We start from the raw sequence: 17,947 nt of genomic DNA on the forward strand, positions 1-17,947 counted from the left end.
GCTTTATCCTGGTACGATTAAGGTGGTGCTTGCCTTTGTAGAGGCGTGTAGACTTCGGGGCTATGCCCTTTCTCTTAATGTGTTGTATTACTTTGTAGATTTTAGGAAATGCGATGCTTGTTTCGTATTTGCTCTTGGTAGGAAAGGGCGGTCCCATATTTATCTTCCTTGTTTGAACAGCCGCTGGCGAAGGAGTTTCTTTATTTTTTATCATAATTTTGCTTCTCTTCATCTTTCGGATGGTTTTTCTACTCATCAAGTCCGGAGCTGTCCGTCTCCTTTGAGTTTATCTGAGTCGATCCTTGCTTCTTATTTATCATTCCATAGTGTCTTTCAACGTCCTATTTTAGATGCTTTAGTTAATAGTCATCTTCGGCATCGATGGTTTCTTTTGGAGGATCCTTCTGGAGGCCTGGCGGATCTTCGTTATTCCTTTCTTCAAGGTATATTTATTGTTTTAAGTTGGTGTTTCTTTTCTTTTCTTTTTGTATGATGTCTTCTTCTTCTGACGACTTCCTTTCCGGATTTAAAGTAGATTTGGATGTTCCAATGGGCGGTCCCGAAGCTTACATCGTCGCGCCTATTCCGGGGGATGACGTCGAAGTTGCTGTGATTCCTGCCGAGGCAGTGTTGCTTGCTGGCGATGATGTTATTGTCATAGACGATGGCGATGCGGTTGAGGAACCGATAGGTGGTGAGGCTGTTGTATCTCCACTTCCCCCTCCAGCTTCATTGGATGTTTCGGAAGAGGCAGGGGAGGTGAATTCAGGATTGATTGTTGTTGATTCGGAAGAAATTTCCCCGAGTCAGAATATGGATTCTCTGTCTAGGAAAAGACGTCGAGTGAGTAATGACTCTCCTTCAAGGGAGAATCTTTCTGGAGGTTCGTCTGCTCCCAATCTAGTGCAATGGGTTGAAGGTCACGATCCGGCAAGCTTACTGAATCATAGGGTGTTGGCGGAGTACATCAGGACTTTGGCGATTCCTGACGACATTACTTGGTTCTGTTCTAGGCCAGGGCAGGAACTCTCCGATCTTGCTTGTTTTCATTGCTTCTCTGTAAGTTGATTTTTATTTGAGTATACTGCTTGTTGAATTCGTTATTTCCTTATTTATATTTGGTTTATTTTCTTGTGTCGTAGGCTCTTCAGTCTGTTTTGGTGTTGAATGACCGCCGTCAGTGTGCTGAGGAGGAGGTCGAGCATCTATCTTCTCTTCTGGCGACGTCTGAGTCTGAGAGGGCGAAATTGAAGGCATCCTTAGAGGAGCATGATTCGCTTTTATCGAGGCGCAGGATGCAATTAATGACCGCGAAGTCAAAGTGATCGAAAAGAGAACTAATGACTTGACTCAGGAGATCGAAGAGCTCATTCGAATCAATACTCTTGCTGGCGAGGAGAGAAATAAGCTAAGATCAGAGGTAGAAGGGCTTCATATCCGTCTACTTGATACGAAGGCTTTTTATTCAGCTTTGATTAGCGAGTATCGCCTTGCAATTGGGAGGAAGCTTCTGGAGCAGAACCCAAAAATGATCTTTCTGGAGTCAACAGGTTGGATCCTCAAGCCATCGCTCGCGATCTTCTTGGTAGGATGTCCAAGCATCGTGCTAAATAGATTTTGTTTCTTTTGTATTTTGTTTTTTCTTATTATATCTTGATTTCTATTTGTAATTCGCGATTTATGATTATATCTTCTTTTTGCCCCAATATAAGTGTTTGCTTTTTAATGTTTCCGAGTAGATGCTTGATTTAGATATTCGTTTCGCCTCGGGAGTTACTTCAAACCCCGTTTTAACGTTTTTTTGTTTTGACAGAGTTAATCTAAACTTTTTTATTTGAGTTAACACTCGTAATTTTGCTCTTATTTTGAGTTAATCTAAACTCTTTTTTGGCAATTTGCCTTTTTCTGAGTTAATCTAAACTCATAGTTTCATTATTGCTCATCTTTGATTTAATCATTCATGGTAGTTCTTGATTTTTGTTTCTTTAGTGATTCGTCTGGCTAATCATATAGTAGGGAAATTGAACCTTTATTGATAAAAAGACTGCATACAAAACATTAAAGATATTTTTGACGCCATCGGGTAAGATATAAAATCGTTACTGGTGATGGGTCGTTTTTCTTTCCTATTCTTCCTTCTTCTCAGTCTTGTTCTCTTGAAGATCTACTACGGACTCGTCGTAGCATTTCTTAGCGATATTCTGATCTCCTCTCAGCGTCACTACTCCTTTCTCGGTTGGTATTTTCATTGCAAATGCTCTTATGCTAGTTACCGCAGCTGAGTCATGAAGGAAGGGTCTTCCGAGGATGGCGTTGTATGTTAATTCCATGTCTACTATGTTAAATAGTGACATGACTTTCTTGTTAATTCCTCTCTCTGGGCCGATTATCACTTCCAAGGTAACTGCTCCTAGCGGATTGATGGAGGGGCCACCGAGTCCTGACAATGGAATCGGGACCCGGCGCAACCTCGATGCGGTTCCTCTAAGAATTTTGTACGTCGCGTTTTTCATAAGGTTCAATGCGCTTCCTTCATCGATTAAGATTCGCTCCATGTTCCAATTCTCAATGATAGTAGTTACTACCAACGCATCATTGTGAGGTGCTTTGACATGTTCATAATCTTCGACATCAAAGATTACGGGTGGCATGTGAGTTTCTCTGATGTTCATCACTTCTCTCCTTTGCTTTCTCCTAATTGTGGAGCTGCTGTGTCCACCTCCATTGATCATATGTATGGTTCCCAGTATTTTGGATGGGCGTTCATCTTCTTTTTCTTTTGTTTTGTCATCCCTGCTTCTCTTTTCTCCTTTGTCATTGCTCTTCTCTTTTCGGGCCACAAATTTCCTTAATTCACCTGTGTCGATCATTCTCTCAATCTCGACCTTCAAATCTCTACAGCTATCTGTTTCATGTCCATAGTCTTCGTGAAATTTGCAGTATTTTCTCGTGTCCCTTATCTCGGCTTTCATCTTCGGTGGCCATACCACATTCTTGACGTTTTCTTTGATCCACATGAGGACGTTAGTTCGGCTGGTGTTTAGTGGTGTGAAGTTGTTCCCGTCATCTCTGAGGTCATATCTTGGTTCGTATCTTGTCTGGGGGGCGAATCGTCTATTCTCTTATGGCCTTCCTCTCCTATTGTCGGACTTCGACTTCGATTTCTCTTTGGATTTCTCTTTCGATTCTTTTCCTTTTACTTCTTTTCCACGAATCGCCCTTCGCCCTTCGTCTAGCTCGAAGTATTTCTGGGCTATGCCCATCAAGTTAGAGAAAGTTGTGGGTTTATTAACCAGTAGCTTGTCTACCAGTTTTCCGAATCGTGTTCCTTCTCGCAATGCTTCGGTCGCCATATCGACGTTTAGGTTGTCAATCTTCATAGCTTGCTTATTGAACCGTTCGATGTAGCTTCGTAAGGTTTCTCCTTCTTCTTGGATGCAGGATCTCAGGATGCTAGTGGTAGTTTTTGCTGGTATGTTTGTGAGGTATCTGTTGAGAAATTCCGTTGAGAGCGAAGCGAAGCTCTTGATTGATCCTGGTTTCAACTTGTTGTACCACCTCTGGGCGGTGCCCGTGCGCGTGGTTGGAAAGACCCTGCATAGAATAGCGTCTGATACGCTGAGTAGCCCCATGGTGGCCGTGAATCTGGATGTGTGATCTCGGGGATCTCCTTCTCCGTTGAAGGTTGGCAGGACTGGTAATTTCATGCTATATGGGATGGTTTCCTCTATGATCTCGGGTGAAAGGGGCGAGCCTTTCAGCCTGAGATCGTCTATGTCCAGTTCCTCCGACTTCAACTTTTTTGAGTGCTTTGGCGATCTTCTCTTGCAAATCTTCCTCCACTACGTATGTGGCTTTGCTCTTCTAGGGCAATTCCGAGGATTCGCCCTCCTCTTCTTGGTGTTTTTTCTTTGGGTTTTTTCTCCCCGCATCTTTGTCTTGTCGCTTGCTTTTTGGTGGGGCATCTTCTTTCTCCTTCTCCCTTCGTTCTTCTCTTTTTGAGTTTAACCCGCTTCGGGCATCATTTTGGTTTTGCTCATTTCTGGCGTTTCAGGGGATTGCTCGTTGGATTTGTCTTTTCCATTATTTTGATTGCTTGGGCTTTCTTCGTCACTTCTGTTTCCATTCTCCCGTCGGTTTCTCGTTTCGTCTCTTTCCTCATTTCCTCTGTTTCTAGGTTCCCTGCTTCTGTTATTTTCTCCCCTTGTCTCTCGGCGGCTTGGATTTGTGTTTTCTGTTCTTTCTCTTCTTCTTGGGCTGAAATTCTCCCTTAAGATTTTCATAGTTTCTTCGTGCCTATCATTCGTTCTTTTTTCTTCACTAGCCAATCTATCCAGATTTGTCTAGACAGATTCTAGTACTTTTTTCAGCATCTCGTTGTATGAATCTTGTGCTGCCATGCCTGGCGTTGGTTGCTCTTCAGTGCTTAGGTTGAAAGCAATTGGGTTGCTTCCTCTCATCGGATTAGTTTGATATTGAGGTGTTGAAAAAGAAGGCCCTCCGGTGTCACTTTTCCCCCGGAGTTGTGGATCCCGTCTTCCGTCACGTTGATTATTTCCGGCGTACCTTTTGGATCCATTGGTTGTTTGTCTTTCAGGTTCACTCTTTCAAAAGTCATTTTCTTCAATGAAATTTGTTTTTGAGTTCAGAAAATCTCCTTCAAATTGAAGTTTGAGTTAAGCTTTTCCCACAGACGGCGCCAATTGATGGAGTCTGCCTTCTGAATTGGTGAATGAGACCTGCAAAACAGGGTAGAAGCTAACCGGACGGTGGTGGTCCGATTAACTCTCCGATGCTAAAGTCAGTTTAGAGCTTTGAGCAGCGTTTTGAGTATATAAATGTAGTTGTGATTCTAGGCATAACTCATGCTCCTTTTATAGTAGATGAATATACCTTGTAGAGTCATAGTAGGTAAGTGAATCCTACTTTGTAGGGATCGGGCTACTTTGTAGAGATTCACCCTGATTTGTCGTGATCTACCTTATTCAGACATGAGTCCTATTTAGGAACGTCTTCCTAAATAGTCGCGTCTTTCTAAAATAGAGGTTATCTTTTCATGTTTGGAGATTGTGTCCAAATAGGAAGATACTTCTAGATATGGCGATCTACCCGAATCCCGGATTAACGCGCTTTGCGCGGATCCTATGGGATCCGGTCTTCGTCGGTATATTGGCGAATCTCAAGGGATTCGGCGCCTTCTTCATATATTTAGGTCTTTATTGGAAGTCCGGTATCACCCGAAAATGGATCTCCTGTGACTCGGCTCTATTGTAACTATTGTAGGATTCGGTATCCATCACTAAGGAACCATATTCTCCCCACTATTATACTCAAAACAACAAAAATTAATTAGAAAGTTTCTGAAGTTGGTAAAGCTAATTCGCTGATCAAAGACAATCAATAAAATTAAAATTAAAATTAATCATTTATCAAAAAAAATTAAAATTAAACATATTGCGGCCTACGATTAACACCGCTTCAAAGAATTGGACGATCATCGAAAAATTATGAAAAAAAAAAATAGAAAATTCCCCTTGTTTACGCAGCTAAGCTCTCAACTGTTAGAGCACCATTAGAAGCAGAAAAGGCAAGAACAAGGACATTTTAGATTGGATCAGCAAGCTAGGCGGTAGGGATTTGATACGAAAGAAGAAGAAGTATGGTTAGGGGGATAAGATAATGGTGATTCTGGTTTCGATTGGATTTCCATGTAAGTGGAAGATGTGAGAGATTCAAGAGAAGAAATTTGAGAGATAACCGTCCTCGGCGTAAATTGATAAAAGAGCTAAAATCAAAAGAGTAAAAAGAAAAACTATAGGTATTATTTTCAATAAATTGACAGTTCAAGTAAAAACACAAAAACTTTAAAAAGCGTGAGTATTTTCTTTAACTTTGTAACAGTGAGGTAAACTTTACAAATCGGAGTATTTTTCCTAAATTATCATCAATGGACTTTTCAATATTCAAATCGCATTTCGTATGTCTAGAGAATAAATATCTAAATTGCTGCCAAATAAACTTGCATAACAGTTTCTCAGAAGAAAAAAAACCTTACATAACAGGCGAAGTGAATTTGTTTACTACAAATGACATGAAGACAAAATTATGTAAAATGAAGAATAATTACATTTCACTTGTTTTAAAGTAAAATTATAGCTTTATCATTTTAAAACTATGTAAAGTGGAAAAGTTCATATTAATCCAAATGAAGTGATTAAAAAACAAATGATTTCTAAAACTGAATTGAAACGAAACAATAAGGCAGCAATTGATGTTGAAAGATTTGTGTATATACTAGGTCAGCTCAAGTACAAAGTGGTCCAATTAGAGTTGTTCATATATATAATAAATTGATACATCCGACACATTCAAAATTATAATGGTGGCTGAAATGGTTCGTCTTGTCTCTCAGCTGCATTTTGGTGCCCGCCAACACTTTGCAGCAAGCAGTAATAGGTTGTGTTGAGGTTGCAGTTAACATGGTAGAATCAACTGTGCAAGAAGAGCTGGTTCATTTCTAAAATCACAGAGTCAAAGCAAGACTCGGCAAATCACAGCTTGTTACGAAACCTCTTGAAGAGCTAAATTTAATTCCTGAATGATCTTAGCAACAGAGCCTCCTCTTCTATGTGCATAAAAGAAATGAAATAAATATCCGCAATTAATTGACTAGTGAAATTAGATTTTAGTACTCACCTCATGACTCTAGGCAGCCAACGCTTCACTTTTTCAAGTTCTACAAAGCAAAGATTACAACGTTCCAGCCTATGAAACCAAAGCATTAGCACTGGCTAAGCTCATCATTACTAGTTATTACAATCACTACTTGTGATATAACATTACAACATACCTTTGCTCTGCTTCGATGTCTACACCAACAGGTGTTGATGCAGAAACAGTTGAATAGATCGTTAAACCAAATATTCTCACCAGCTTAAGTAGCATCTCCAAACAGATGCTTAAATGCCTACATATATCAAACACTTATCCATTCCGTAAAAAATGACAGGAAAATATGAAAATGGATGGGAAAGAAAAGATAACAATAAAGCAAAATGAAAACCAATTGATAGACTAGGCTCAGTCCAAGAGGGCAACTTAGTCTATTTTACAAGATACTTTTCAGCCTTTACATGGAAAAAATATCGATCTTTTATTTATTTATTTTCTTTTTGTAGAAAAAACCTCGTATTGACAATAGTTTGTTGCCATTGACAGTAAAATAGAATGTCGATCAGCTGTTGTTGAGTAGCAAAATTCATAATAAAGCTATCCCCTAATTATAAATATATTATCTTTATCTAAGAGGTCCAACCGGTGATTAAACCGTTTGAACTGTGAACCAGTGGCCGGTGGCCATACTGGTTTGTAAACCGGTTGAACTATGAACCAATGACAACACCTTTTCGGCTTTTAAACCACTGGTCAAAAGAGTGATATTCTTGTTAAGAAGAACAGAAAATGCATTTGAAATCGGTGGCGGAGACACTCACGGGAGGGCCCGTGCATCCACCGTGGTCGGATTAGTCGGAGACACAAATTGGTATGAAAAAATTACTGATTAGGATTTTTTCCCTTACAATTCGCTTACCAGCAAAACTCAATGCAACAGCTATACATTCAGTTACAGAAAATCAATCACCAAACGTGGAACTTTTTTCCCTAAGAGTGCTATATTTTTTGCCATAAAGGGGTAATAAAGTTCTACAATGGGAAAACACATAAATCTGTAATCCAAAAGCACAAGCAGGAATTTAACGCTAAAGAAAAGAATACCATTAGTTTCTTACCGATCCATGTCACTTTGAAGGAGGCCAGAGAGAAGTGGCAGAAGACAAGCACACACATCCAATGTAACAATATCCATTTTCTCATTTACAACACTAAATACATCAGCAAGGACCTGTGATTCACAACATAAAGAGAAGAAATGAAAATTAATATTTTTAAGATTTAATACCAATTAAAAGCCAAAATAACTTGAAGATATAAGAATGACCCTCTTTTTATTTAAAAGGAACAGTTAATTTGGTGTCCGGAAGAATAGAGGTTGCTTACATCATAATCAGCCATCCTTTCCATTGCATTAATGGCCCCCTTGACATTATTTCTCTCCCAAAATCTGTACACTGCCTACAGCAACCACACAAGATTCAGCAATCTTTCATTGGTAGTACGAACATGCAATTTGAATATTTTCCACCAATCCAAGATATAAATTAGCCCATAGAAATTTGTAAATTAAGAAAGACAAGGATGTTAAATACAGAGAACTTGTTGAACAAACATTTTGTATCATCCCAAATTTACATCTATCACTTAGTATGAAAAACAAATTTATATAGAAATATTCATAAGGACTGAAATTTGACTATTTCCTATAGCTATTTGTAAGCTTAGGGGTTATATCATACTTAGAATGAGTTTATGCTAATGTAGAGGCTGAAATGTACAACTTTCTCAACATCCACACCACAACCAAAAATGAAAAACGAAATTGCAGCACATACAATCTACTATATGTAAATGTAATTCTCTAAAACATACACAAGTACACCTGTAATTGCATAAAATCTAAATCACCAAGGATCACCTGTAACTTTCCAAGGCGGGATTGCATGGAGCTGACAAATTGGTCATGTTGTTCCATTACATCTGCAATAGCATCCTCGTCACTGGAAGAAACCATTTGTTTTTCAGTAGATGAGGAGCATCCTCTCTGTTCAAGATTCAGAATGTTCACACGCAAAAAGTGCACTCATTAGTGTATTTACAAAGATTCGAAGAGAAGCAAAATAAATAAATTGGAAATATCATAGTAGGCTCTCAAATATAAGAACCCTTATAAAAACATCTTTAGCAATACATTCATTTTGTTCACTATAGCATAAACGATTCCCTAATATTCTACTAAAGTGCGGCATGTTAGAACATCAAACGAAGTACAAGCAATTACATATGTGCTCCTCAGTTCTCGTATATTGCATAAACAGCAAGGTTCTCACAAATTTTCAGTATATATTAATGTCCAGACCAGCAATTCCCCATAAAAATAACAAATTACTAAAATTCCGAAATTCATGTTGTTAACCAAAAAACCCTATGTTCATATAAAGATAGACCATATGTACAGTGTATTAGGCTTGATTGAAAATATAGATACCTTCTCAGTATCTTTGCGCGCCCCATCACTGTCACCATTAATTTTCATTCCAAAATTACTTCATTAAGGCTAGAAAATCACTATATTATTGTCCTTTTTCCCTATTTTTGCTAATGAACTTAAAGTTTCAAAATACAGAATTCTGCCAATATTCAGTGATAAAATCAGGAATAGAAAGGCCTTAGGGTTGCACAAAAATTTACCAGTATAAAATATAATCAGTAAAAGCAAAAATGTCACTGTAAGGCGCATTGCGCTGAGGCTCGAATACCCCTTAGCACACGCCTTGCATCTTTAAAACCTATGGTCACTGAACATCGGGAAGGGAAACGAACACTGAACTTTTTAATGCATAAGCCCAAGTTATGAAGGCTTATTTATTAACATCCACCGTCCTGATCTTTCAGCTCTTTATCACCAAAGTCCTCAAGTTTCAATTTCTATCCATAAACCCCCTGAATTTTAGTTGAGATATCAGAAAATCTCCTTGTCGCCTATTTTTTTCTTAACACCGTTAGAATCAATTGACGTGGCAGCCACTAAATTCAAATATTTAATCATAAGACACATAAGCGCCACGCAGAGCAATAAAAAGAAAAAGATAACCCCAAATCTAATTACTCATTCAAAAGCCAAATGTTCTCTCTTTCTCTTCTCGTTTCCCCTGCAATTATTACACTTTCATTCTACTGAAGTTCCCACTCTACCCTTCTGCTTCTTTTACTTGTCCTTTTACTAAAGTTGCAGAATATTTTTGTTTTGATGGAAGATTTGTGGGTTTCTTGATTAAAAATTCACCAAAGGTTTCAAAAGAAAAAGAAAAAGAAACAGTCACATGCTGGTGAACGCGAGAGGGTGAACTTGCTGGTGATGGTGGCAAGGCGAGGCGATGCCGGAGTGGTAGTAGGCGGTTACAGCTGGGGTGATCTTGCTGGTGAAGGGACGGCAGTGGCAAGGAGGCGGTGGCAGCAGGATGACGGCTGTAGGAGCAGAGGGCGTAGGGGAGTGGAGTGAGGAGAAGAAAACACAAATTAGGGTTAGAAATTAGTGTTTTTTATGACATGGCAGCAGATGTGGCGCTATTGTGTGTGTATTTTCAATAAAACAAAATCAATAGTTAAGTCAGCGATTTTTAACGGTGTTGAGAAAAAAATGGAAGGGAAGGAGTTTGGCTGATATCTCAACCAAAACTCGGGGCGGGGATGGATATTGAAACTTAGAGACTTGAGCTGAAAGATCATGGAAGGTGGGTTTAAATAACCCAGTAACGGAAGGACCAAAAATATAAGTATATGAATAGTATGGTTTTTCATCGTGCCGCAATAAACCTTGTTTTAATATAATAAATTAGAAAAATACTAACACGTGAAACGGAAAATGATTTTTCAAAAAGAAATTATAGATACAAAGTCTTGGAGTTTCTGAAGCATTTCGAAAACGGAAACATAAGACTCGATAAGTTTCTGTACTATGTAGAAAGGAGAAATTCTTAGGTAGACCGAGTCTACCACGTCATTCGTAGACTAAACCATTTATAATACAACACCTCATTAAAATGATGGCAATATCGTAGTATCACCATTAAGATTTGAATGTATTTATTGCACAATTATTACGATATTGCCATCATTTTAGTGAGGTGTTGCATTATGAGTGGCTTAGTCTAACAGATGACGTGGTAGACTCGGTCTACCTAAGAATTTCTCATGTAGAAAGAGTATAAACCTAAAGTAATGAATTGAATCCAGTGACAACATAGCTATCTTATGTCACGTATTATGTTTGATATTGGTCCTAACGACATAAAGAAAATTTGAATTCCCAAATTTAGGTCATAACTCGTATAATGGAGACGGTAAGTTATTGCCACAGTGAAGAAAATAGACACCAATGATAAAATTCATACAAATGAAAATTATTTAATCTTATTAATTTCTTGAACATGATACATGCTCCATTTAATATCACAACCCATACTTAGATTATATGATCACCAATATATAGTAACAGTCACCAAGTTGTCAAAGGTCAAGAAAACAAAACAAAACAAAAGATGATATAAACTTAAGAGATTAAAAAAAAAGTTCACCATACTAAAAGAAAGCATATTTACCGCAGATGTTGTCTCACGAGAACGCTCTGAAATAGGATCTTCATAATAAAGAGGTCTTCCCATTTTGTCCCAATTTACAACAAGTGAATGCATCCTTCCTACACACATTAACATGTAATGTAACTCCACAGTTTCAGTTGTTCACAAATAGCGGTCAAGGTCAGTGGATCACTTGTACCTGCTTTCTGATTTTCAATAGCGTTCACATCTCTGTTTTTATGCCCAAATGTCTCATCTGAAATAATTTAAAAATTTGAGCATACTGGCCAGGATCTAGAAGAAATAAACACATAAACTAAAATTTGGGCAGTAGAGGAACACACTTAGAGACAATTTGAGATCCATCAATCAACTGTACAGCTTGAAAATTACACATACAGAACCTCATTAAAGAATTAAGTATATTAGCATTTGAATTTTCCTCTTTAATAAGCTCCAAAGGTTTACACCTGTATAACATCAGGTCACTCACTCTTGTCCTTAAATTTAGCTAATATGCTCCCATGGTTGGTCTATATCAGAAATAACCTTTCTATTCTAATCTCTAGACTCAACTTTGCTTTTATTAACCGAATATTCATCTTCCAGTTGACTAACCTCCGAAATTACTGAACATATCGGATCAGAGTAGAATATGAAATTCAGGCAACAAATCTTAGGGCATAGTTAGATTGTCAATTGCGGTTAGTTATTGGTTAATGGCAGCTGGGCATGCAAACACAAACCACTAAACTTGTAAAGCTTAATATTTGATATAAATATTTTACTATGAAAACTTTCAAAAGTTTTCAGAAATCATACATGTACCATTATGGTTAAAAACATAGCTAAAAGATGGGGTTACTGCCAAAACAATAGACAATGTGTTCTCACTATTTCTTTTTCCAAACAATTCATCCAGACATATACCTCATATACACCAAAAACATAATACCCAAAGTCCAAGAAAAAGTCAGCAACAAACTTATCAATTTTAAGCTGCTAACAAACAATTAAATGAATCCTTTTCCATAAATTTAAGAATATACCTGCATAACAAAATAGAAGAAGAAGTGTAGAATACAGAGAAGAAGAATTTGTATTTTTGAGTTGTATCTTACAATGAGAAATGCTACTATTTATTTTATATACAAGGACTTGAGCCAAGTTAGTAATATGCTAGAACATCCTAGAATGCTTGAATATATAATCATGGAAACAATCACTTCTAAATCTGAAAAAATTCTTAGTCTGGAAACCTCCTAAAATTTTAAACTTCGTAATTAACTCATTTACACTTTGACAATACCATCAGTCCATTTCCATACCTATGATGAAAGTGCCTCTGTGCCAATTCATCGAGACAGCATTTAATGCAACATTTAGTTACAATATACGATTTAAAGTTGTCAAACTATAAATTGCCATATATTTTGAAAGAAAACCCTAAATTCATCAGCATAAATGTGTCTCATGTTCGACAATAAAACCTTGATTGTGATGTCACACTTCAGTTGCAAATATAAGCTTATCATTTTCTCAATTCGAACTCAATCCATGGGTTAAACTGAGTTAATCGACTATGTACAACTCTTTCCACCTCTACTTGCACTAAATTTCAACTGCTTGGGAAGCATAAAGAATAATGATATGAAATGTTGTTATGCCGATGCAAATAGTTACTAAATAATCTTCACTTTTGATATTATATGTCACTCCATTAATCGTACTGTAAAATAATTTGACAAACATAACAAAACCATGTTTGTAAATAAACTAGATTAGATAGCATATGCTATTTCAACTTGCATTATCCCGTAAAATGTTAAATAGCAATAGCTTGTGAAACATAGTCCATTGGTGAGGCTCTATATCTACTAATATGCATAGTAGCCTCCATGGGGATAACCAATAAAAAATCAAAGAATGTGCTCTTGATGTTAGTGAACTTACAATTATCTTCCTGGTAGCTAATAGGTGGCTCTGCAAGTGGATTTGAATCTTGTTTTCCTAATCCAAGAGGTCTATCCTCTTTAACATTCCTGTCTGCAGTTGATGTTCCATGAATTGAACCTTTGGCAGTAGAAATTATAGTCCTATCAGCAATTCGGCTCAATGCTGTAGACTTAACACTTGTAATATCAGAAGGAGCAGAAATAGTCGGCTGGTCCATGTCATCCCTGCTATTTGAAATTTTTCGGTAATCACTAGCCTTTGACTGCAACGAAAATGGCATGGTTCTTCCAGCAATACCAAATTCTTTTCTCGATTCAGCCACTAGTTCTGGCCGTGTAGTATTTCTAGGGACAATTACAGGTGTGACATCTACCTTGTTGAGCACTGGAACATTAGTTGCTGGTTGGGTCTTTGTAGAATTCCTCTTTGGGGCTGCTGCATTAACTGTAATTGGACCTGACAAATTTGTCCTAATACCAGTATTCAAACTGACTCTTTGCGGAGTACCAGGTACATTTCCTGTAGCTACAACCAGAATTGACACGCCGAAATGAGAAAATAATCTGATTTTAATTAAACCAAATTTTTATGTGTAGAAAACCTGAAAAATAGAACTAAACAATAATAAAAGATTTAAAAGCAGCATACATGCAAAAAACTTTGATTCCTTATCGGAATTTTGAGAAACTGACAACCTGCCAAGAGATTTTGTTTCCTTTGGCAAAGTTTCTGAATTTTGTGAAGCAGATAACCTTCCTATATTAGTCTTGGCAGTAGAATCAATCAGGATTGCCTGATTTGCATTAAGGCCTGGTTTTGATTCTGAATAACCATTGAACCGACTAACATTCCCAGGACAGTTTGGTTCAATCCGCTGCATATAATAAGATACAAACAGAAATAACAAAATTAATTAAAATTCAGATCTGACAAACTAGCACCAGAAAACAAGCAACAACCATACACTCTAGAATAGCAAATTAACTCTTACTGAGATGTCTACAACCCAGACTCCAACACAGCTTTGGTTATATGAGCAGCCTAGAAGCTTTCCCTCGTGAACATTGAGATCTGACAATTTGGACCATCCAACATCAACAGTATCATGGCATCGTATTGGTTCCCAAGAGAAAACCTATAAAGTAGCACAAATATATTAGACTAATAAACCTGGTCTGTTTCATTAACATAACTGGTGCCAGGCCAAAAGCTAGAGGAAAAGCTTACTTTCAGATTTTCATGCAATCCACAGAGTAGAGTCCTCCCATCTGGATTAAACGTCAAACAACGCACTCCTGTGGTCTAACATAGAAAGAGAGTCATAAAACAATTTCCATAGGAATATAATAGTTGACTAATTAAAGAATCCAATTTGATAATACAGTTGAAAAAAGAACAATCACCTCAGGCCCCACTGAACCGGTTAATTCAAAGGTTTCAAGGTCCCAAAATTTGACAGTCCTATCGGCAGAACCTTATAAGAGCCAAAGATAAACAAAATGAGATTAGATTTGAAACCTCCTGGTTTTTATTCAAAAAGCTTGACAATCTGAGCATGTATGCAGTTTATATAAATTAGTTCTCTCATCCATAAGTTGGCATATCTGTCCCAGTAAAACATAACAATATTTAAGGTGGTTAAAATTGCTAGGTGTTACTAACACGATACATCTCTGTATTGCCTTAGACGCAAGGCGCTAACGCGAGTAAAGTGAGGCACCAATTTCTTAAATAACACTAATAATTACTAATAATAACTCCAAGATTATTATTATTGTTTATCTGATTTTAAATGTGCACGTTGTTGCTGTAAAAAAATTTGTTAGTTTTCGACTTAAATAGAAATAAGAAATCCCTAAAAGATTTTTTGGATTTTTAATATTGCCTAAATTCTTAAAAGAATTTTGCACTTCTTATAGTAAAGCTTAAAATCCTACCAAATAGACTTTTATTTATGGAAACAGTCTACCAGACTTATTTAAAACTTTTAGACATCCTCAAATAACTTAATTTACTAACAAATACGCTACATAACCTCTTCAAAAATCCAATGCCTCGTCTTTTATTAAAAACCGCCGCCTAGCTTCTTAGATGTCTTGAGGCGCTTTTTGTCATTTTCACAAAGACAAGCGCGTTATGCTTCTTTGCCTATGATTTTTTCATTATAAGAAGTTTATGCGGCTTATCCAAAGTTAAAGGCACTGCAAGTTTAAATGACCAAGTGAAAGAAGTGAAAAAAAAGGTGGGTGCGTCATTCTCCTGTAATCATGAATAACACTCATATAAATTGCAAAGAATTCAATTTACAAAAAGAATGTAGTGAGATATACAGCACAACGTACAATGCAGACTGAGAAGTAAACCACATACAACACAGAAAAGGATTCATAATAATAAAGCAAAACTCACCTGTCGCTAGAAGAAATTCATGTGGATGAAAATCTATGCATTGAACTTGACCTTCATGACTCTTGAAATCATGCAATAGCTTTCCAGCAGTCAAGTCCCACAACTATATATAACAGAGAAAATCACAGAACATGTCATTTAAAGTAGCAAGAATATCAGAAGTTTATGTGCCATGTGTACAAGCATTCGTCTTTATGCATCAAAAATTTAAAATGGTGCACATAGAAACAATAAGTCTTCTCATGTTCTTAATTTACTTTACATGGAAAGATCGGCATTTCATCCTATAAAGTATGAAAGTATTTGGTGTGATGTCAGTCTTACAGAAATGTGCAAATTTACAGTACCCCATAAGTTAAAATACATAATAGACCCTAGATGGACACATACAGACAATAGAAAGATGGTAAAATACTTTACAGTAATGTCTGTAAAAGGACGTCATTACCAAGGCTCAAAGGAACTCAAATAGCTACTTTTGCATGTCTTATCAGAGAAAGAAAAAGGAAAAGGAAGATATATGAGTGTGTGAAAGCGGCTTTTGTGTATTTGACATAGAATGAGAGAAGAGTAGTACCTTGACAGTGTTGTCTTCTCCGCCAGATACAACCCAGCGCCCATCTGGGGTAAATCTGATTGCATTGACCCCTCGGGTGTGGCCCTTGTATGTATGAATACAGCCCTTTTTCCTGATATCCCATATCTTAAGATTAGTGTCAAGAGAACCAGATGCAAAGAACTCCCCAAAAGGATGAAAGTCGACTGATATGCAGTTGGATCTATGACCAGTCAACGTGCGAACAACTGCAAATAAAACAAATGTAAACATGTGAATTAATCTGAAATTCAGATCCTTCTTTATATGGCGTAGTTTGCATTGTAAGAAATAAATGATAAATTTAATGGCATTGATAAAAGCATACTCTTTGCCTCCTCTAAATCCCAAAGCTTAATTGTTCCACTTGCAGCTCCAGCAGCTACTAGTACTTCGGAAGAATCAAAGCTTACTGAATCAATCCCACTCGTATGTCCCGATAAACTCTGCACAAATATACGAAAATGTACAATCACAAACATAAATACACAGAGAACAATAATTAAATACTAAATTACAACAAGGATGAATGAGGGAGGAACTGACCAGAATGGCATTGGGCTTACCAATAGCCCAGAGATTAACTTTGTGATCTTCTCCTCCGGTAACGAGAACTCTCGATGATTTTCTTCCAATTTTAAGACAATTAACACTAGAAGAATGTGCCACAAATTCCTCTTTAAATTGGGGAAAAAATCAAATTGCAGTTAAGTCGGACAAACAGTGACAGTTTAGCAGCTCAAATAAACCAAAAAAAAAAAAAAAACTGAGCGAGATCTGAATAAAACGAAACAAGCAGAACTCGCAGATCAAGCAAAATTAACAAATAAAATGCGGAAGGATACGTAGCTTGTAGGCGCGTTTGGTAGTCATGGCAGAACAAACAAACCCTAATAACCACAACCCTTCATATTTCAGACATTCAAACCATTATAATTCATGTGAATCACTGCAAAACAAAAAGAAAAAATTAACCACTTACAGATTTACCAAAAGAAGAACAGTACAAGAAGTAAAAGAGTGAAAGAAAAAAAAAACCTAAGTGAGAGGGAACATTTTGATAGGAAGAGCAGCAGTAAGTAAAATTGAAAATTTTGGGATTGAAGCTGCTTGTTTTTGTTGTTTGTACAGAAAAAAGTGTGTAGAGTAGAAAAGTAGAAGTGTATGAAAATACACTTAAAAACAACAGAAAATAAAAAATTAAGAGTAATGAGTGTCGCTTTCTCCAAACTCTTTGCAAACGCTTTCTTTAATTTTCCCCCCAAAATCACATGAACAAAAATAAAATCTACCCAACACATAAGCAAGAGATAGTGGTAAATTTACTATTAACTCTAAAAATTTGTTACTCCCTCCGGTTCATAATATTTGTCGCATTTGATTTTGGCATAAGAATTAAGAAAACAATTAATATGTTTTAATTTGTAAACACTTTTACTAAGTTAACCCTACATTGAAACTTTATGATTACCATTTTCATTTGTTTATTGTATTATTTCAGTAAATTAATGGGGGCAAACATGGAAAAATAGTAATTAATGCTCTATTGATATTATAACATGACAAATATTATGGACCAAAAAATTTCTCAAATGCGACAAATATTATGGACTGGAGGGAGAGTATCAATTAATTTTATCGATTTAAAAGTATATCTTGGGTAAATATAATCATGTTATACAAGCAATAACATATATATTATCTCATTATTAAATAAACATCCCATAACTGA

At 36.7% G+C, this 17,947-nt stretch overlaps 1 protein-coding gene across 4 annotated transcripts; it reads right to left on the bottom strand.

Annotated features, from left to right (window-relative positions):
• Positions 1 to 6,268: 6,268 nt before the first annotated feature.
• LOC126673175 (katanin p80 WD40 repeat-containing subunit B1 homolog KTN80.3-like) lies at positions 6,269 to 17,423 on the bottom strand. 4 transcript variants are annotated; one of them, XM_050367177.2, is made up of 19 exons: positions 17,254 to 17,419; positions 17,061 to 17,164; positions 16,762 to 16,892; positions 16,544 to 16,661; positions 16,198 to 16,424; positions 15,621 to 15,723; positions 14,615 to 14,685; positions 14,439 to 14,513; positions 14,203 to 14,346; positions 13,860 to 14,085; positions 13,209 to 13,736; positions 11,455 to 11,511; positions 11,277 to 11,374; positions 8,594 to 8,719; positions 8,059 to 8,133; positions 7,791 to 7,903; positions 6,851 to 6,967; positions 6,697 to 6,765; positions 6,269 to 6,622 (listed from the first exon to the last, which is right to left on the bottom strand). In XM_050367177.2, the coding sequence occupies exons 2-19, from the start codon at positions 17,086 to 17,088 to the stop codon at positions 6,562 to 6,564; spliced, it is 2,367 nt and encodes a 788-aa protein (XP_050223134.1). In that variant the 5' UTR covers positions 17,089 to 17,164; positions 17,254 to 17,419; the 3' UTR covers positions 6,269 to 6,561. The 4 variants fall into 4 exon arrangements, 3 of the variants coding, with proteins under 3 accessions (XP_050223134.1, XP_050223135.1, XP_050223133.1); XM_050367178.1 differs by having other exon boundaries at positions 6,269 to 6,625; positions 13,911 to 14,085; positions 17,254 to 17,418; XM_050367176.1 differs by having other exon boundaries at positions 6,269 to 6,625; positions 17,254 to 17,416.
• Positions 17,424 to 17,947: the final 524 nt, after the last annotated feature.

Source organism: Mercurialis annua, linkage group LG3 (assembly GCF_937616625.2).
Source record: "Mercurialis annua linkage group LG3, ddMerAnnu1.2, whole genome shotgun sequence".
NCBI classification, from domain to species: Eukaryota; Viridiplantae; Streptophyta; class Magnoliopsida; order Malpighiales; family Euphorbiaceae; genus Mercurialis; species Mercurialis annua.